Source organism: Fundulus heteroclitus, chromosome 8 (genome assembly GCF_011125445.2).
Source record: "Fundulus heteroclitus isolate FHET01 chromosome 8, MU-UCD_Fhet_4.1, whole genome shotgun sequence".
In the NCBI taxonomy this organism is placed as follows: Eukaryota; Metazoa; Chordata; class Actinopteri; order Cyprinodontiformes; family Fundulidae; genus Fundulus; species Fundulus heteroclitus.
Genome location: NC_046368.1, coordinates 27,603,166 through 27,624,946, shown reverse-complemented (window position 1 = coordinate 27,624,946; position 21,781 = coordinate 27,603,166). Strand labels below are relative to the sequence as shown.

General features: G+C 41.8%; 1 protein-coding gene across 3 annotated transcripts in view; it reads left to right on the top strand.

Moving 5' to 3' along the window:
• Positions 1–21,781, top strand: part of pde8b (phosphodiesterase 8B) — a 68,571-nt gene that overhangs the window by 20,797 nt on the left and 25,993 nt on the right. The window contains exons 1-10 of one of the 3 annotated variants that reach the window (XM_036140502.1): positions 2,344–2,677; positions 2,772–2,828; positions 16,136–16,326; positions 18,246–18,305; positions 19,170–19,227; positions 19,484–19,572; positions 19,677–19,755; positions 21,117–21,257; positions 21,343–21,431; positions 21,524–21,578. In XM_036140502.1, the coding sequence (XP_035996395.1) occupies positions 2,651–2,677; positions 2,772–2,828; positions 16,136–16,326; positions 18,246–18,305; positions 19,170–19,227; positions 19,484–19,572; positions 19,677–19,755; positions 21,117–21,257; positions 21,343–21,431; positions 21,524–21,578 (846 nt within the window). In that variant the 5' untranslated portion in view covers positions 2,344–2,650. Of the gene's footprint in view, positions 1–2,343; positions 2,678–2,771; positions 2,829–16,135; positions 16,327–18,245; positions 18,306–19,169; positions 19,228–19,483; positions 19,573–19,676; positions 19,756–21,116; positions 21,258–21,342; positions 21,432–21,523; positions 21,579–21,781 lie in introns of those variants that run through there. The other 2 variants (XM_036140503.1, XM_012869678.3) reach the window with 2 other exon arrangements.

Genomic DNA, 21,781 nt, shown 5'->3' with positions numbered 1-21,781 from the left:
AACAGCTCCACACACCTGCTTCGCATTTGCAGGAACAACACGCATCCCATTTGCAGGTATTCTGTGGAATATTTTGCCGTTTCGGAGCCAAAGGGGAAGATAAACAACTGTCTTATTGTGAAAGTTATTGAGTCTAGAGGGGCTGAAAAGCTTCTTCCAAATTCAAAGCCCTTTTTGATTATATTGCTTTAGAAAATTTTGCAGTGCTTCGCTACATTTCTTTGTCGTATCTTCGTTGCCAGAAAAGTCGATCCAACCAGTTTAAGCACGCAGCCTAAAAAAACTTTAAGCGTTTGTTCTTTTTCTTTAAAAATTATGGTTCTCTTTTTTAACATTATGGTGGATCTGTTAACCTTAGTGTTTGCTCTTTAAAGAGGAAATAAAGATATTCTTCTGGTACTTTACCAACTTTTTATGAATGATAGGCCACATACTTATGCATAAGGTACGCATGTTTAGTTGTTCGTTAACGTGATTCAGCCCATCACATAGCAGCAACTCACTTCCTATGCTTTTAAGCATCTAGATGTGGCGCAAATGATTTGCTGAAGTTCACACCAAGGACCAGAATTAAATGGTTTGATCTGAGCTTTTGGATGGTCTGAGTATTTTGAGAAACTGCTGATCTGCTGGGATTCTCATACACAACCTTTGCTCAGAGAATGGTCTGAAAAAGCAAAAACAGCCTTCCTGATGGCAGAGCTTGGAGGAGAAGGGGTATACTGGTTTGAGCTAATAAAAAGGCAGACAACCACTGATTATAATACAGGTATGTCTGAACACACAGCAGCACGTTGGACTTTCACACTGATGGACAACACTGAACAGAAGAACACACCTGGTGCCCCTCTTGTAGGCAAACAGGAGGCTCGGGGTAGAATTCACAGAACCTACCTAATATCTGAACAGTAATAGACTGCCAAAACATTTGGAAGAGTCCAAATGTATCTATCTATCTATCTATCTATCTATCTATCTATCTATCTATCTATCTATCTATCTATCTATCTATCTATCTATCTATCTATCTATCTATCTATCCATCCATCCATCCATCCATCCATCCATCCATCCATCCATCCATCCATCCATCTATGGTTCAGCCTGGTGGTAACTGAGGATGTAATGGGTTTATAATGTGGGGGATATTTTCTGGCCCTCTTTGGGTCTCTTAGTAGCTACTCTGACATCTGAAGCTTCTGTTTGCTACTTTCAGCAGCAAACCTCACCATGTCACAAAGCTCCGATTACCTCCCAGTCTTGAGCACGACGAGTTCACCGTGTTCCAAGTGGTTCTGCCGTCACCATATCTCAGTCCAACAGCTCGCCTTGGGACGGGCTAGAACAGGAGGTGTGTTCCATGGATATACGACCGGCAAACATGCAGCAACTCCCAGATGCTAACGATTCAAAACGCACATCAGTCTCTGTGAATATTTCTAAATCCGTGTTGAATCAGTTGCATGGAGGGAAGTTCTGATACCAATAGACGGTCATACCCAGTACTACAAAAGGGTGTACTTTGTGGCTGGCTCGCAAATTAGATCATGCACAGGAGATGTAATCACTCGGCGTGGAAAAGTTCTGTGTTACACTGGATATAATAAATGAGGACAGCGCTGAATCTCCAACTCTAACCAATTTTGGTACCTATAGCAGCAATACCTCTACTAAAAAGTAAGGCGCTTGAGAGTCTTTAAGTGTTGGTTGTTTGATGATGCCGTGCTGTTAGAAATTTGTAGTGGCTACTTGAGATTCCATGTGGGCAAAAATATGCCTCCCATTAAGCCTAATTGCCAATGACAGATAACGCTGTCACGATGGGTGGCTGAGTCACCAGCTCCTACCTTCCCTATACAGCTTGTGCGACACTGAAACGTTCGTGCACAGAACAAGCCCAACTCCACCCCTTTACACCCCCTTCTTTATCTCTAAAGTGTATTTGCTTTGCTTCAGAGACAGAATGAGCCCCCCACCCCTGCCCTCCACAGTCTTTGTGGTTTATGAGCACATCTTCTGTCTAAGACCCCTGCTTAAGAAAAAGCTTGCTCACAAACAAGTGGATTTAGAGGAGTTAATACTTAGACATGACACACAAGCGCTCATGCCGTGTCAGCTAAGGTTACGGTGACATCTCGTTCGCTCTGAGGCTGGCATCGGTATGCGTGTGTGCATGCAGATGCAGGTAAGAATGCACATGTGGCAGGGTTGCGTGTTCACCCCTGAGTGATGCGTGTGGTTTAGAGGTCCGCATGAAGAGAAAACCCCACACATAGCCGCAGCACAGTGTGTGATGATCCCGCTGCAGGATTAGGCAGGTAAATCCGGCGGGCTCAGTCTGTGGCTAGGCAGCTAATACGCTCTAAAAGAGGTTTGCAGCAAAGGGCTGCAGAGCGCTCTATCTCCATGAAAATACCCATGACTACAGCCTAGGCGAGTTCACCTCAAAAGCTGCGTCCATATTTGTTGTTTTTTTTTTGGGGGGGGGGGGGAGTTTACCGTCACGTGTTGCTCAGCGCATCTCCCTTCTGACGGCGCTCGTTGCTGCATGGACTTAAAACCGAAAGCAAGCCGTGAAGAAGATTAGAAGCGGTAAAGTGCAGGAGAGACAGGCAGGTTGAGTAAGAAATAAAAAAAACAATATGCCAATATGATTCTTGACATCAATGGTAAAATGGTAAGAAATGGATTGTTTTTAGTTGTTGTTGTTTTTTTTATGTTTGTGCATTTTCTGTGTTCTCTGTGAGTGACTGCTGCTGTTTCTTCTGCAGGTTTCAGCCACAGAAGAATGTATGGGACCTATGAGGCTGACCAAGGAACCGATTCAGGTAAGATTATGTAGCAGCATCTGCAAACACTTACTTTTATGTAATTTGGAAACATGTTTGAGGACCACGGATTGAAGGATCTGTGAAAAAACGGGGCCGTTTTATATTGCAGCAGAGCACTACAGACATCTTTGGTTTTCTTAAATTTAAAACATAGATTCCTTTGTTTAACAGGGTAAAAAAAAACTCACTGAGATCAAAACCTCCTTTAACAAAGACCTGACCTAGACAGCAGCTCAAATGCATGGTTTGAGTTCATCACACATTTGAGTACATCACAAACAGTAAGATTACCAGTTTACAAAGTACAGTCACAACATCTAATCACGCGTCTGTCATTTATAAAAGATTTGAATTCACCTGACATAAAAGAGTTCTCAATTTCAGGTCCTTTTGTGCATCATTCCAGGTCGATGGGGCGTAGAATTTAAAAGCCTTTTTTCCCAGTCCAGTTCTGACTTTAAATAATTGAATACAGAGCCTTGAAAAAGTGTTTTTACCTTTTGAACCTGTTTGGGGTTTGTCACGTGAAAGAAAATGATACATGGCTTTTAATTGTTTCAATAGTTGAGTCAATAGTTTCACTGCAGGAAGTCTTTACATGTATGTCTTTGCAGCTTTGCATATATTTAGACTGAATTTATTTCTAATTCTTCTTAGAAAAAAAGTCAATCTCGCTCAGAGCTTCTGTGAATATACTTTTTCAAGTCTTGCCTATGATTCAGAATTGGATTCAGGTCTGTACTTTGACTAGGCCATTCTAACATAGGAAAATGTGCTGATCTAGACCCTTCCGTTGTAGGTGTTGCTGAATGTCTGTTTTAATCCTGACTGAAGGTTGACAAAGGATTGACCTGCATCCATTTTCTCATTTACTCTGACCAGCTTCCTCATCCCTATTAAAGAAAAGTATGATGCAGATTCTCGATTGGGCTGTTGTGACCAAGTTGACATGTAACGCGATCACACGGCGATCTACACGTAGGCCAAGAAATTCAGTTTTCATCGTTCTTCCGCACGTTTCCTGTGTTGTTCGCCTGGCAAAGTACAAATAGGACTTGCTTTGGCTTTCTTCTTCCCTCCTCCATAACTGTCAAAATTGTGGAGAGCATGACTGATAGTTATTTTTCAATCTGGGCTGTGACTCTCTGGAGCTCCTCCAGAGTTGCCATGTGCCCTTTGGCTGTTCCTCTGATCAATGCCGTCCTCTCCCCTGGCCATGTGTCGGTGGGTTTGCAGTTGTGCCCCACTCTATAAATGTTTGGACGATGAACTGCAACGTGTTCTTAGAGGTGTTCAAAGTTTGGGACATTTGTAACCCAATCTGGCTTTAAACTTCTCCTTGGTCTTCATGGGGCTGTTTGCTCTCTAATGTTCTCCAAAAACTCTCCGAGGCCTCCACAGAACGGCTGGATTTATAATGAAATGAAATTGCAGTATGACAGACAGTAATGGTGGTTGAATACACATGCAAGTAATATATTTTGTTTATGTTTTTATTGGCAAAACATTTTGAAAACCAGGTATGTTGCTTTTCATCTACTTCACAATAATGCACTAGGTTGTGGCAGTACACACATTGAGGCCTGTCGCCATATTTAGATAAACTGAGAAAAGGTCCAAGGTATATGAATACTTTTACCAGGCACTGACACAATGTAGTTTTCTGTTCCTTAGTGGAAGCCTTGCATCCTGCATGTCGTTGCAGAGATAGTCCATGCACCATTTCCACCTGTTGAGTTTAGGTCAGGACTTTCTACTCTCGTAACACGTACAACGAAAGAACTATTTCATTGAGTTACGACCGCAGGTGACTTCATTGCGTAAAGACCTTAAAACGTTGACCCATAAATTGTGCATAAACTGTAGCTAAGTTCGGCTCGCAGAGGTAAACAGCCAAATCAAATCACCATCTGCCGGGATAACTGTCAGTGGCTTCACAGCCTTGCAAGCCTGGCTGGGAAATGCCTGAAAATGTTCTACTGAAACCAAATAAGGCCAAAGATGTATTGTTACGACGTTCGTCCTTAGAAGACGTTCGTGATTTCTAATGGGAAAAAAAAACGATTATAGCTGGATTCAGTTCACACAGCAGCAAATATGACACCAAACTTGCGGTCCATCCCTCATGACCTGTTCGTTAAAGCATGTCCTGAAGTGACTTCGTGAAACGTGGTTTGGTGAGACACTGTGGACAGCCTGCGTCCTCTGTTGTAGGAGATTTTCTAACACCCACCCACCCGTCAAGAACGCAGGGTTTTGAGTCGGGGATTGTCCGGGCTCATCCTCTGGTTACGGATTAAGGACATATGCTAGTAAGATTTATCCTTATGTAACAGAGAAAGCAAGAGCTGATGGAGGTTACCCAGATGGTTGAGATGTGAGCCCCACAAAGCATTCCTCTGTTCTGGCAGCTCAGCCCATAGCCCCGGAATGAGCTGCTTTATTAGGTGCTCGTTTATTGCCTTGATTTGATTTGCTTGGATTTTTAGCTGTGTGAGGCTTTGACCCATCTCCAGGGGTTTCTGAGTTCAGCTCAGTGATGTGAGAGGCCTGGCATGCCCCCTGTGTTCATGCTACGCTCCTGGATCCAGCTCCATCCATCAATCCATCCGCCCTTCTGTCCATCCATCTGTCCGTCCATCCATCTTGCAGACTAGACAAGAAAACAGGAATCTGCAGAGCATGCCTGCAGGTGGAGGGAGCTTTATTAAAAAGGTTTTAGAGCCTCTTTTATGGTCCTTAAGACCCTAAACTGTTCCCCTAAGACCTGTACTCTTCCACTGCAGTTGTACCTCCAACTCTCTGCTGTGTCCATGACCTAACTCTCTTTGACTCCCCCCCCCCCCCACCCCTTCCACAGGAACATAGAGATGAAAAGAAAGATAAAATGCTCTGCTAGGGAGAGCAATATTTTGAGAGTTCTCTTTGACATTTGCCGTTACAGCCTCTCAGGCCTGGACAGTTTCAAAATCCCCATATACGTCCTTCGTCTAATAATACACTTCAGACGCAGGCGAGTTAAAGGAAAGAAACTCTTGCACTATCATATTTCCCAAATAGCCATTTGCAGCGTACCTGTAGCATGTTGTAAAACTCTGAGTTTCAATCATTCTGCCACTTAAAACTTTTATTAACTCGTGCTGGCTCTGCAGAACATCCAGTGCCTTGCAGAGTATACACAGCCCTCTTCTCAAGTTACAGCCTCAAACTTTAATGCATCGCATTAGGGTTTTGACGTGATAAAGCAACGCAAAGGGGTGCACAATTGTGAAGTAGAAGAAAGAAATTATGCGGAATACGAAATATGGGTTGTGGGTTTGGGTTCAGCACCCTCTACTCTGACGCCGCTAAATAAAATCCATTGCTTTGGAGTCCACCTATATTAAATCAGTCTCAGATGTTTGCTAGAGAACTTCATCAGACAGGTCATGGATAAAGTTGTGAAGAGTTTGGAAAACGGGTTAAGGTGATCAAACATTATAATTAAACATTGCAGGGAGCAATGTTCATCGCCTCATCCAAAAATGGAAACCGAGTAGCACAACTACGATCCCACAAAGACTTGCCCAACGACCTATAGAGACAGGCGGGACACGGAGAACTTTATTCAGAGAAGCAGCTAAAAGGGTGCATGGCAACTTTAGAGGAACAGAAGAGATTCACGAGTCATTTGGGGGAATCTGTCATAACAACTACTAATTTTGCCCTTCACTGATAAGGGGCTCCATGGAGAAGTAGCATGAAGAAGGTACAGTATGCCATAAGGTAGGGTGCATAGCAAACATGTTGCAGAGGGTGCTCTTGTCAGGCGAGACGAAACTGAACGTTCTGGCCCGTACGCTAAAGTTTTCCTGAGGTGGAACGCTAACGCCGTAGGTCACCTTGAACACACGCGAAAACACCAGTGGTGGCAGCATCATGCCGTCAAGTGCAGCTTAACTCTAGAAAGAGCTGACTCGGCGTGGCTGAATGCATCCGCAAGCAATTCAGACTTTTATTCTTAAAATTTGAAGACCATTTCTGACTTGCCTTTCATTTCACTGATTGCGTGTGGCTGGAACGTGACAAAATGCGGAAAGATTAAAAGGATATGAACCCTTTGGCAAGGCGCCGTAAGGCTCCTAGTACATGTGAAGGTTGTAGGAAACATTCAAGTATGTAAGAAGATGTATTGAAACTGTGCTGGTGAAAACTTAGTGGATTTGTTATTGGTAAGCTTAGATGTTTCTGCCTCTCAAATAGAGAAAATAAAGTATTTTTTTCACACCGAGCCGCTTGATAACATTTTAAATGACAGCCTTGATTTGCTGGCAACCCTTTCAAACTACCATATCGTCCCTGATATAGGATTATTAAAAAATAGTAGGTTATTCCTAATCAGGATTTTTCTAATATTTTACATATTTTACATTTAAAAACTGTTTTTCTTTGTTTTTTTGTTTTTTTGCTATGTTCTACTTCGAACTCTGTTTCCGGTCTCAGCATGTGATTAGTCAGCCCCAGTGCGACGTAATAATCATAAATGTATTTATGTTACCATGGAAAATATCAAAACGCGATTTTAGTTTGGTCATTTATAGTTATTTTGATTGACCCTTGGTATGTGAGCACACAGGGTTATTTGCTTCATGTACCTTGGCGATCTACTCTGTCCAGGGAGCAGCCCGGCTCTCACTCAGGGAAGGCGGGTACGGATTCAAGCCCCATCTCATCTAACAAAACAGGTCGAAGAAGTTTTTAACAGTTTAACCAAAACTTTTTGAGCACCTAAGGGAACCTCAGTGGTGACAGAAGGGAGCGAGAAGGAGTCATCGGTTGCAGCGCTTTGCTTTTTCTCTAGATGGCAGCTTGAATCGGTCAGGGAGCATCGGCACAAGAAAGAAAAAAAAGGCTCATGAAACTGAGTGCTGATCGTTTGGCCAACTTTTTCTTTTCCTACTTTTGCTAATTTGGTCATTTTAGTGGACATTTGCACAGTACTTTCTTTTTTTTTTTTTCCAGTGACCATGTGTACCAAGTTTGACAACCAATGACTTGACAGCTTTTCTGCATAATCGGTCTATTGTCTACTGTAAGAAAATGTGAATATAAGACTCTAATATAGAGATGTGCTATTGAAACACGTGAGAAACATTGGTGAGTATATATAAAACATATTTTGGGGATATATTTATGCTAGAAACTTATTTTGAGGTAACTGTGGCTCAACAAGGGGAGCAGTCAAACTGATTGGTTAAGTAGATTAGGGTAAAAATGTTTGTCTACAAGGATGACTTGGTGGATGGAGGGAGAGAAGGAGGGACGGCTTTTCAAAGCTTTGAATCATTTTCATATTTATTATGAATCAGTGGTTGCTTATTTAGCGTTGATTATTTAGCAGTTCATCCTGTTAAAGAGACCAACCTCCTTTCATGTGGACGTTTTGTTTTGTGACTTTGCTGTATATAACGTGGAAACCATAATGCATGTAATGCATCCAAATGTGCTTACCAATGTGCACAAGTGCTTGGCTTTCAGGTGTTTAAGGCCTGCCTTCCTCAGGAAAACAAACTGCACCTTGGGCCCCATTAACGTCAGCCAGAGAACACACTTACATTTAGATTGAGTTTCTACTAAATGATTGATATTATTTAAGTGGACTGCATATTTTATTACAACATAAAAGCTTGAGTGACCAGTTATTAGAAACACATTCTAAGTCAAATCTATTTTTAAGTTGGTCAAATCTCATCTGGACTGCATGTGCACACATGGTGGACTGACCTGTGAACTGTGGAAATGTGAGTCAGCCAGCAGCAGCCGCCGAAGGGCCAGCATACACGTTAACTGTTGTCACACAAACAGTAAAGCTGCTGTAGCTTGATGTGTATGGTAATCAGAATGTGATTTAAAGCTGTGTTAGTTTGGTGATGATGGCAGCATTTTGTTCTTTTAAATGGACCGTCTGGCACAGTACGTTTCCTACCCACCACGGGTCAGTTCATGGCCGCTTTGTTTGTGAACGTTTCGTACTCACTTTGATAACCAATGACCTAATGTTTTTCTCTTTGATCGGCTCGTCGTCTAAGTAAGGAAAGGTGGTTTTTAAGACTCTAATAGAGATTTATTCTGTTTTTGCTTCGTTTTAACCTTTAAATGTTTTACATCCTCAAAAATAAAATATCAAAAACAAAAAAATCTAACAGTTTTTGCTAATAAAGATTTAATTTAAGAGATAAAAGGTCTCCAAATCAACTTGATCCTACATGTATGAACATTTGTCTTCCCCACTGTTTTACAACAATGGTTGGTTGATTATGAATAATCTTCCTGATTGATAATTAATAATGATTTTAAAAAATCACCAAAGATATAAATGTATTATAAGGCAGTTTATCAACACGGGATTAAATGAGCACAAGCCTTCATATAGTAACCACCTAACATATGTATGTATATATATATATATATATATATATATATATATATATATATATATATATATATATATATATATGTATGTATGTATGTATGTATAGATAGATAGATAGATAGATAGATAGATAGATAGATAGATAGATAGATAGATAGATAGATAGATAGATAGATAGATAGATAGATAGATAGATAGATAGATAGAGAGATAGGTGGGTGGATGGATGGATGGATGGATGGATGGATGGTATATTAGGCTTTAAAATTGTTAAAATTGTTCTACGTTTATCAGACAAAAAGGTTGCTAGCTTTTAAAGATCAACACTTTTTTTTAAAGCTCATTATAAAACACATTATTAAACTTTTGCGTAAAGTTAAATATTGTTTAAGGGTTTCTGAACCTTGTGTGTCTGGCAGGTATTTTTGGCTTCGAGTAAAAACGAGTTCATAGTTCGGCAGAGGGCTTTTTTTTCAGCTGCGTTTTTATGTGACTTGCTTCTACTGAAAAACAACTTTGGCAAACTTCACAAAAAGCTCTCAGAGAATCACCTTTCTCTGATCTCACCCATTTAGAAACCCTTCCCCAGTCTTTGTAGCAGCATTTTTCATTACTTTGACATAGTTTCCTTAATATTCTGTATGCATCAAAATTATTTTTTATTTTTACGAGTATCCTGGCACGCAGCTGCTCATTGGGGGAGACGCTGCTGCATATTTTCATCGACAGCAAATGCAGCTCTCATTGACGATGACTGCAGTGCTGCATTCTTTATTTCAGAAAAGTCCAATAAGTTTTTGATTTTTCTGAATCTGTCCCAGTCAAATGTGGGACTTTCTTTGAGGTTGTGGAATACCAAGACTAGCCTCATCATGAAATATGTCAACTCCAGCTACTCATTTTTCCTCACCTCGGACTTCATCGTCTTCCTCAGTGGCCACGCTCCAGCCCTTCTGTTGTTGAACCCCGCTAGGCTCTGCTGCTGTGTCGGTAAAGGTGAAGATAGTTGATTTCACCACATTCAGACATGCTATGGGCATCAGCTCAGCCACCGCATTCTTTACAAGTGTTGATAAATTTATCCAGCCATCCCTGCTGTGACCTATTGAATTCCCCCTTTCGTTTTCTCTTTTGCTCAGAACCTGATTCATGTTTGCCAAATTGGTCGGGTTCTCTCGTCCCCTCTTCCTTCCTCGAGGCGGCGTAATGACATAGCAACCAATGATATATATCAATGATACAATAAAAACCGGCTAAATTTGCCAGATTTTCTATTTTACAGTTTTTACATTTCCTTGACAGAAACATACACAATTATACATAACAAATGCAATTATTTAAAAAACGAAATAAATCAATTAATTAATTGCAGAACCCCTAGTATTGCGAAGACCTGTGCAATTGTACAGTTCATCAATGCAACAGCTCTCTGTTTATATATATATATATATATATATATATATATATATATATATATATATATATATATACATGTGTTTGTGTGTGAATTCTCCATTATTCACCAAACTACTGAAACGATAAAATCATAACTAATGGTAAAATGCAAAGTTGAGCAACTGATAACTAATGAGCAAATGGGGAAATGATGGATTGTGAAATTAAACAACTATATGGACAATCTGTCTGACATAAGGAGTGATCTGGGAGATTAATCAACAAAAAAGTGATTAATACACTACAAAATTAGGAATAATCACAGCCTCAAGATCAGATGAGAGTATTAGGGAAAATAAGAAACATCAAAGCAACAGTGACAGAAACATGTATTTGTCCCTCTGTGTGCCTGAGTTGACTGGAAGTTAGTAGGCTAAGCTAGTTAGCAGCCACAGCCAGCAGCAGAGTTAGCTGACCTATCGTTAACACCACGAGAGCTCATGGTTTGGAAGTAGCGCTGAATGGGAAACAAAGGAAAGAACATGGTGGAGCCTGTGTGCGCGTAGGAGAAAGAGAGAGGGGAAAAGAGAGATGGAGGACAGTTTCAATAAAACAGTATGCAAAAAGCAAAGACAGCCATATTAGGTCAAAATCGCTTCATAAAGTAAAATCCACTGATCAGTTCTCTAAAAGCTGATCAACATAAACAAAGTCCAATTTAAAACACGGATTGGAGGGATGGAGAACATTTAGTTTGCCACTAAGCGCAGCTGTTCAAACACAAACAACACAATGCCCGTCCTGGATCGCTTTTCTGAACCTAGCGTTGACCTTGCCAAGCAAAAAAATAAATAAAAAAATGTAACGTTGCTTTAACTTGGGTCGTCTTGGAGGTTGGATTGTCTAGAGTTGGCTCTGCTGTACGGGTGTATGCGTCTGTGCCCTGCAAAGTGGCGGCTGCTTCAGTTCCTTGAGGAAAAAGAAGAAGGTTTGCTGCTATTACGTTGACTTTTAAGGGAGGAAACGCTGTCCTCTTGGGGAACCTATGTTCAGATTCAGTAACATTGGATGTTAGTCTGCTGATCCATGTTCTTCGACTGGGAGGCCTGCCTTGTACGCAGTGCAGCTGGATCCTCTAAGCTTCCTACGTTTCTTCAAAGGTAAAAAGGGAGGGTGAGATTAGCTGGAAAGCTAAATCTTTAAAGCTTTCTTAAGGTCCTTCAAAGATTTAAGAGTGAGGAGCGTGAACAAAACCGTTACGCAGGTTTGTGAGTTGGATTTGACTTGAGATTCTGCGATCGGTCGTGCCTTCGGCCGGTGTGCTGGAGAGGAAGTGGGTTGTCTTCAAACTGTCTTACATGATCTTGGCCTGTGACGAATATGGGAGGTCTAGTTTGTCTGTCTTTTCTGGTGAGATGGCTCAACACCGCCTTGGGAAATCATGAATTAACTGTGAAGAACCGCATGTTTTTTGAACAGTTTTACTAGCCAGACCCAGGCCAAGAACTTGTCTAACAACATGAAGTTGGCTAAAAGATTTCAAAAATAATACACTAAGCCCTGATCTAAAGAAATAAAAAATCATATGAGAAACAAAATCCTTGACAACTAACAGTCTGGAAAGCGGTATTAATTACAAAGCTATTTTTAAGGCTTTGGGAGTCCAGAAACATGTGATAAGGATGAACCAATAAGCCTATCATAATTAGAGCGCATCAACGAGTCATCCAGGAGGTCAGATTAAAAAAAAGCAGAAAATCTTAGACACTGTAGTTCTCCTCTTCCTCAGTTTAACTTTAAGACTGGGCTAAAAACTGCATCCATGGGCGATTCCAAGGCCAGAACCACTGCCGACCACATTGTGGCAATATAACGGAATGATGATCCCTAAGACTTTTGTCAAAATATTCTGTGGACTGTTGGAACAAAAGTTAAACTTTCTGGAAGGAGCGTGCCGTGGCATATCTGGCTCTAGACGAATACAGCATTCAGTCAGGCATGGTGGTAGTAGTGGCATGGTCTGGGATTGCTTCACTTATTTGGGGACCTGGATGACTTTCTGTCATTGATTCAACCAAGAACTCTCACCAGAGAATCCAGAAGGAAGATGTCCAACCATCAGTTTGTGACCTTAGACCTAAAGGCACATGGGTTACGGAGCAGGGAAATGATCCAAAGCACAACAGAAAATGTTCTTTTGAATGACTGCATATTAATAGCATTAAAAAAAGATTTTGGAGTGATCTAGTCAAAGTCTGGACTTAAATCTGATTGGGATGCTTTGGCATGACCTCAAACATGCCGTTCATGCTTAGAAACCCTCAGTGTGGCTGAATTATGACAATTCTGCTAAAACGTAAAATGTATCCACAATCCAATTTTTTCGCAAATGCTTGATAGCAGTTGTTGCTGCCATCATAACCATCATAATAACTTGCAATTGTGTTTTTACTTTGGGCCAGCTCAGTTGGATGTTTTTTTTTTTTCTAAAGAAATTAAATAATTTGAAAACTTATTCTGTTTTACTCAGGTTATTGCTGTGTCAAAACAAAACGTTGTTCAATAATCTGGAAAAAAAATGTAACTAGAACAAACAAAGCAAAAACAGAAGAAATCTATAAGGGGGCTGTGTCAAAATATATATGAAACACTGGTGAATAGACATAAAATGTTTTCTAAAAAGGCGTAACTTGGGGTGGCCGTGGTTCAGTAGGTGGAGCTGTTGAGGATGAGTCTCTGTAGCGACACAACGCCAACTTCACTCTGTTTTTAATCACACAGTGATGGCAGTGGGGGATTGTTGGTGTAGTTTGACCTGTTTTTAATATATATATATATATATATATATATATATATATATATATATATATATATATATATATATATATATATATATATATATATATATATATAAATCTATCCTATCCTAAATGTGCTTTAGCATCATGAGAACATTTGGCAAAGAGATCAAGTGCAGCCGTGTGTATAAATGTGTCGGCGTGCATCTGATGCATCTAACATCCAGACCAACGGCGCCTCCTATCAACCTTTTTTTTTTTCTTTTTTCTGGTAACTTTCTTAGGTTGAAGGTGTGCGCTGCAGTATGCGTGGGGTCTGCTGTGTGTGGAATTTCACATGTTAGCATCATGGTTTACACAGGCCTGCGGAGGATCAAAGACTGTAGACCTTTCACAGGCACTCACAAGTACGAGTCCCTCTGACCTCTGCTTCTAGGTCCAGGCTCTCTCTTTTTCAGCTTCAATCCACTCCTCTTTTATTTATTTTTTACACAGCGCAAGAAACGGGGAAAGTCGTGACTTTAGTCGTCCTCAGCTTTTTTTTTTACTCCCTCCCTCTGTCTCCCCCCCCCCCCCCCCCCCCCCCCCCCCCCTCTCTCTGAGTGCCGGCCCTCCTCGCTCCTCTGTCCGTGTATCCTTTGTTGTCCTCGGGGCGAGTCAGGAGGTGATGCTGCTGCGAGGCAGAGCTGAGAGCTGTTAGTTCTGGCCGCGGTCCAGCTGCCTCTGGGCGCACGAGACAGCGTGTGTGTGTGTGCGTGCTCTGTTGCTATTCTGCACCACTGTACCAAAGGTGGTTGGGGGTGATAGTGGTCCGAGCACGGCGTGGGATCAAAAACTCAACCCAGAGCTCTCTGGGATCGGCGTCTGACAGGGAGAAAAGCACAGATCTAGGTTTACGATCGCTTGCTGCTTTTCAGCCAAAGGAGTAAACATGCAGTTCGAGAAAAACGCGGCGCTTTTATATACCGTGTTTTCAATTCTGTTCACAAGGGAGGTGCTTCTTTTATGCTGTCAGGGAAAAGCAACGCCGCGCCTTGAACCGCACAGTTAAGGAGAGCTCGGCTCCCTAGAGATGTGTGCGGCAGCTGGCTTCGTTGCAGAAGAGCAAGAGGTCGACTTCACTGTCCGACTTCTCTGTAAAACGCCGGCTCGCTCTTTAACACGGGGGGAGAACCAACATAGGAAATGCAACTGAGAGAGGAGTATTTTAAATGTTGTTCTTTGAGTCATGTTGATGTAAAAATAGAAGAAAAAAAATACGCAGAAGGGGTATGATGCCATCTTTTTTTTGTGCAAAAAAAAAGATGGCATCATAGGGAACAAAAAATAATGACCCACCCTTAGGTGCTCAAAAATTCAACCTGCATTGTTCCTGAAAGACATCAGACAAGAGTGCAGTTATATATTGTACCTTTTGGAAGATGGCACAGCTGCCCACCTGAATGTATTATATTGGGAAGTTATGCCAGAGACTAGCTGTATTTAGCCACATCCGTCTTTCCATCAACTCTGACCAACTTCTTGGTCTTTTTTGAAGAAAAGCATCCCGCAGCATGATGCTGCCTCCTCCATCTTTTACCAGGGTTTATTTTTTTTTTCTGGCTAGGTTGATGTTAATTGTTAGTTTTCTGCCACGCAGTGCTTTGCTCTAAGGCCAGAAAGCTTGATGTCTCTCTCACGTTTGCTGTGTCTCCTCGTGGCAGACAATAAACAGGACATCTAATGGCTTTCTTCTTGAAAGCTCTTTAATACACGCAACAAAAGGCTGCAGCTGTAATTGCATTAAGGTAGCTTTACAAAGACTCAGAGAGCTTCCATATACTTCCATTTTAATATATTATGCTACTTTGCGTTGCTAAATTGCACAAAACTCCAATGGAATACGCTAAGGCAGGGGTGTCAAACTCATTTTGGTTGAGGGGCCGCATTCAGCTTAATCTGATCTCAAGAGGGCCACACGAGTTAACTCATTGCAAGATTAAATAGAACTAATAAATGTGGACTTGTTGATTTTTATATTAAGTTAATTTCACTTTTACACAATATATTATGAATAACCTCAGCGTTTTTAAGAAAAGTATGTGCAATTTCAACAATACTTTTACTCAGTTAAACATTTACTTGTGCATTATGCATAAGAACTGATCACAGTGATTATACAATGTTGAAAAACATTTATTTACATTTTTTGGAACTTAAAAACACTGTCCTGCATGACAAAATACATCAAACAGATAAAAATTAAGAAATGATTTGAATTTTTCCACACCTGAAGCTTAATCTGCTAATTAAAACACAGCGCCCCTCGTGGACAATATAGGAACTGCATATTTTCAATTAAACAAAGTACATGTTTTTTTCAATAATTGTTTTATCATTCTCTTCCTTTTATCTTGTCCACTTGTGAAAGTCAAATCTGATGAGCTCTTTGTGGCATCTTATTGCCACATTGCCAGACAGGACACTGGAAAAAAAAAAAAAAAAAAAAAAAAAAAAAAATTATAATGATAATGCATTTAGCCACAGGGCCGGACTAAATTGTTCAGTGGGCCGGATCCGGATCCGTATGTTTCTTTTCAGTAAGCGGGTGTTTTACAAACATAAATCCGCTGAAGAGATTTTTTTTTAATCTCTCTAAACCACAATATGTGCCTCTGGGATTGTCACACCACCTTATCCCGGCTCCCTTTGTCTTCCAGGTGCTGCTGGTGTTCGCCAAGGAGGACAGCCAGAGCGACGCCTTCTGGTGGGCCTGCGAGCGCGCCGGGTTCAGGTGCAACATCGCCCGCACGCCCGAGTCTGCCGTCGAGTGTTTCCTGGACAAGCACCACGAGATAATAGTCATCGACGGACGTCACTCGCGCTACTTTGAGCCCGAGGTCGTCTGCCGGTGAGTCTCGGCTAAAAAAAAAAAAAAAAAGATTGAGGAAAAGTGATATTTATAGAAGTAGACCTGTTTTTCTCAGACAAAATGAAAAAACTGACAATAATTCTCATGTCTATTGAAACATGACGTCTTTCAACGACATCCACCTGAAAACTGCTCCTGTCAGATTTCAGCAGCCTACAGTACACAAAATGGAATTTCATTATTACATTTCCCACAATACATTTGAACTTCTGCTGATATTTTTTTTTCTTTTCACCTGAGTCACCTGAGCCCTCCCAAAGAGTTCAGCTGGTGCGAAAGCAGACGCACTGAATTCGGCTTTGCTGTGAGGGCTTGCTGGCGCCATCTGCTGCTCACCGAAGGCACCAGGGACACAATGACGTGCAAAAGAGCCATGTCCACAAAGTTTCTACTTTTAAAAAGGACAAATAAAGATGTCACAAGGCACTTACCTGACTCCGCCAGATAGATTTGCTCCGCATATCCATCTGGAAACCTTCCGTTGAAGTAATTTTGGGAAGGGGCGAAAATACTGGTCAGCTGATTGGTCTATGTTGGTGATAGACGGGCCAAATGAACCAATCAGATTCGTCGTCGTTCGTAACAGAGCGACGACGAAAACACAACCACAAGCCAAGCTACTCTTGCTGCTGCAGGTAAAGGCTCGTTAGCTCAGCAGAGAAATACTCTGTAATTCCGATAAAACTTGCTCGATAGCCGCGCTAACGCTAGTTTCATCGGCTGAAGCCGCCATGTTCTTTAGACTGAACTGTCGCGCTTCCCGTTGCGTCACACCTCAAGCCGCCTCAAAGCCAACGCTGATTGGACGTTCGTTTGGTGAACGGCTCCAAATTTTCTTCAACGGAGAGTATCCAGACTGATCTGCGAGTGAAACCTTGAAAGCTCGCGAGATCAGGATGGTCTCACGAGGCTAACAAGGCACAAGAGCTAAAGGAAAGACGTGTTTAAGTAGGCCAGTAGGACTTACTAAGGAGTGTATTTGCTGACCTGAGAACTGCTTTAGCAGCTGTTAAGTTCATAGCGGCTTGCTCCTCTGTCCCCTCTTGCCTTGTGGCATGCATGAGCACATGAGGATTTATTCAGAGGATATTTTGGGTCCCCGTATTTGTCACTGTTTCCCCTTCCCGCCGAGCTTTCCAGGAATATCGTGGACGTGTTGACTTTAATGTGAGTTCGGCGTCTGGATTTAGTGCATCCCTGAGAGCACTGATTAATCAAAGGAGCCATCGCATAAAAGTGGACGCGCACGGCCCTTTTAGCCTTGGCAAAAACACGTTATAGCCTGTTTATCATTTGTTTCGCCCCAGGCGAGTGTGTGCAGGTGTCCTGCAGAGTTGTGCGCCTCGGTTATTGTCAGAGAGGTCCGCAGCTGAATTCACCACTTTTTTATTTTGTCAAGTGATTTATTGTAAGCGCTTTCAAACTTTTCCCAAGAAACTGATCCATTAGTCTCCCCCCCGTCCTCTGATTACCACAGCCCTGGCTGCTGCTGCTGTGCCTGGCCTCTATCACTCCCTTCCCTGATATCATTTTTTTTCTCTATCTCTATCTCCCCTGAGATCATCTGCCATCCTCTCTTCCCCCCCGTTGCTCCTCTTGTGCTCCATCACTGTCGACTCGTTGCCTCTCCACCTCCAGACCGCTTTCCCACACTTCCTGCCAACTGTGCGGCTTGGCGGCCAAACCTCCGAGGCACAAGCCGCATTTTGCCGTTTCTGCCGTCGAACACAGAAACGGCCTTCTCCCTTCTTTCTCCGGCAGTGACACACACCCCCGTCCTGCCCACATGTTTACCCTGTGCCGCAGTCCAAGCCACGTCTAAAAAGTCCAGCGCCCAAAAATTAAATGCTGAGTTGTCGATGCTCCTGCTGTGTTTTCATTTTATTTTGCCTTCTCAGGATGATCCGCGCCACGAAGCCGTCCGAACACACGGTGATTCTCGCTGTCGTCCCACAAAGGTGAGCTGGTTTGGATTTGATTTTCACGACTGTTGCAACCTTTAGCATCAGCTACCTTTACTCCGAAACCCTTAAATAAGATCGGCACCAACTGGTAGCCTACATCAAGGATTGAACATCTATCAGAACCCTGCAGAATCCATGATAAAACCATGGAAGCAGAATGACCTAACTAGAAACCTCGTGACGGCTTTAGCCAGGACAGATAGACGGCTGGAGAAAATAAGCTTGTCGGAGCTGGTATGAAGACGGATCGAGCCGAACATGGGGCCGTCCTGAACGACGACCGGCTATATCTCCTTCCAACAGGGCGAAACGCCGACGCATAGAGCCAGGTGTACGGCACAGAGAGCTAGTTCCAGCATCGTTATTTGTTGGAGTGGTTCAGTCAACGTCCAGAACTAAGAAAACTCAATTTCAAAACTCAGAAATTGATGGTCTATCACATACAATCCCTGTTAAACACGTTGAAGTGCGTGACTTTAGGGATTTAGTCAAGCACATCTTGACTAAATCCCTGGTTTAGTCAAGATGTGCTAAACCAGGGATGGACACTGTTCAATTAAATTCAATTTTATTTATATAGCGCCAAATCATGAAACATGTCATCTCAAGGCACTTTACAAAATCAAGTTCAATCAGATTATACAGATTGGTCAAAAATGTCCTCTATAAGGAAACCAGTTGATTGCATCAAAGTCCCGACAAGCAAATCCCGACTGTTGCCAGGTGAGCACGGTTAACTTTCAAACAAGAGAGGTTTTTGGGACCTCTATGGTTTTCTATCTACTGTAAGTGTTTATTTGTGTAAATATGTTTTTGAAAGATTGCAGACGGTAATGATTCTTCTCTGTTAATACGCAGACTCCCCGACCAGGAGGAACCATCTGTTCTCCCTCTTCTCTGCGCTGGATTTAGCAGAGTACGTCCGACCGTTTTCCTGCTCTTTCACTGTATGTTTACGTGCTAGTCAAGTGCTTACAGCAGAAGAGTTTTCCTGCAAAAAAAAACGCTCGTTCTGAGCGCGAGTCGTGTCGCCTGTAGCGTTAAACGAGCGTGAAGCCGGCGTGGGCGGTTTTCCAAACAAGTCGCCGTTGAGCGAATCCTGACTCATTGCGTTTTCCCCCTCCTCCCTCTGCCTCTCCTTCAAACACCACTTAACCTGGGTCGGCCTCCAGAGGTTTGTGGAGAATAGCAGCGTGTCGGCGTGCTACAATGAACTCATACAGATCGAACACGGGGAGGTGCGCTGCCAGTTCAAACTCAGGTACGAGATCTTGAGTACAGCGTCCTGATGGGCAGACGCATGTGGTTTGAAGCCCGCGTAGAATCGTGGCTCACCGTGATTTACGACACTTTACTCATCTGTAGGGCCTGCAACTCTGTCTTCACGGCTCTGGAGCACTGCCAAGAGGCTGTGGAAATTACCAGTGAGGATCACATTATTCAGGTGGGATTTTTACACACACACACACACACACACACACACACACACACACACACACACACACACACACACACATTCTCACATCTGTGGCCCATTTAGGTCCACCACAAAAATCTTACCTTCTTAGGACCATGCTTTCTAGACACTCTAGGAACATTAATGTCATGTGATTTTCTTATGAAAGGTCTCGAGAAGGGTGGTAACACAGGAACACACACACACACACACATACATCCTTGTTTAAAATACAAAGTGAGGACCGTGCTCTGAGTACCATAGACTTCCATTCATTTTCAAGCCTTTCTATGGCTAAACCTGACCCTAACCCAAACCCTAAAGGTATTTGACACCTTGGTGCTAAACCTAACCCCTCGGCCAGAACAATAAAGTGAGGACAAAAAAAAGGTCCTCGCTTTACATCAAAGTCCTCACTTTACTTGTAAAATGAGCAAAAAATGTTCTTGCTCAGCTGCAAGTACAAGAACACACACACACAAACACACACACATACAAACACATACTATATGTGCAAATAAGCACTGTTCACAGTTGAATCAAAATCCACCATATCTGTTACTAGTTGTATTTACTGATGGTTTTAACTGTCTACCCCTTGACAACTCATTGTTTTTATTGACTCTTTACTAGTCATTTATATAGGAGGATTCTTTTGAAAAGGTGTACAGATAAACATTTCAGTCCGTAAAAGTCAATTAGCTATTGATTATTATTTTTAGAACTGTTATTATTTATTTACTAAGTGCTTAAAGCGTATTAACAACTGGTTAGGCTGTTAGACAATTAGTAGTTAACTTTTATTCTAAAGTTTCCCCAAGATATAGTTTTATCTCCAATAAATAGCTAATTTTCAATTATCGTTAATGATAGTTATTATTGATTTATTAAATGTATACAGCTGAAAAATATATATATATATATGTATAAAATATATATAAAAATGGTTTTATATATTCTTTATTGGTACACTAAAGGGACTCATTGTAAAATAAGAAATATTTCAGCCTTTATTAACTATTTATTCACTATTTATCAACATTGAAAAATAGTTAATAAATAGTGGCTGTCATTGTGCCTGTCAATGACTTATTAAGCGGTCACAGCTTAGATAGCTGTTATGTTAACTCTTTATCTGCCATTTAAAAGGGGGAATCTTATTTTAAGGAGGTACCAAGAGATTTCAGTCTATGTTAGCCATAGATTACTAGTTTCTTGTTCCATTTCAATTTGTCCACATTAAGTGTATGCAGTAAGTTAAGATGTATTAATCAAACAGATGTTTGTAAAAGACGTAGCCACATGTTAATCCATCCGGTGACTCTAACCTCTCCGCGGTTGTGACCCAGTATGTGAACCCTGCCTTTGAGAGGATGATGGGATACCACAAGGGAGAGTTGATTGGAAAAGAACTGACCGAACTTCCCAAGAGCGATAAGAATAGAGCCGATCTGCTTGATACCATCAACACTTGCATCAAAAAAGGGAAAGTGAGTTTCGATCCGTCCGTCAGTCCGTTTCTCTTGGTAAACCGAGGAGGTGTTCCTCAGCCTGACTGCTCTGTCGTCTCTAAAGGAATGGCAGGGCATTTACTTCGCCAGAAAGAAGTCAGGCGACAGCATTCAACAGCAAGTAAAGATCCTGCCTGTCATCGGCCAAGGAGGGTAAGCCTAATTTATGCAATCCAACAATAGCTTCTGTAGCATAACAAGAAATTTAAAATCTCTCTGACGGATTAATTTCCTTCCCCCAACAGAAAAATCCGACATTTCGTAGCCATCAAGCGAGCTCATACCGACAACAATAATCAGGTGATTACGTTGTTTTTTCTTCCAGTTGTCTGTTGTAGCTAAGCAGGACAGTGATCCAAAGCCAAGCATCAGATCCAATCTGGCTAGCAAATAAAATGGCAAAGGTAAAAACACATGGCCTGTTATCAGTGATGCTTGCGGTTGTTGTCATGGGTTGCACAAAGAGTTATTAGATTTAGAGGGGAATTCATTTTGGTTGGTAT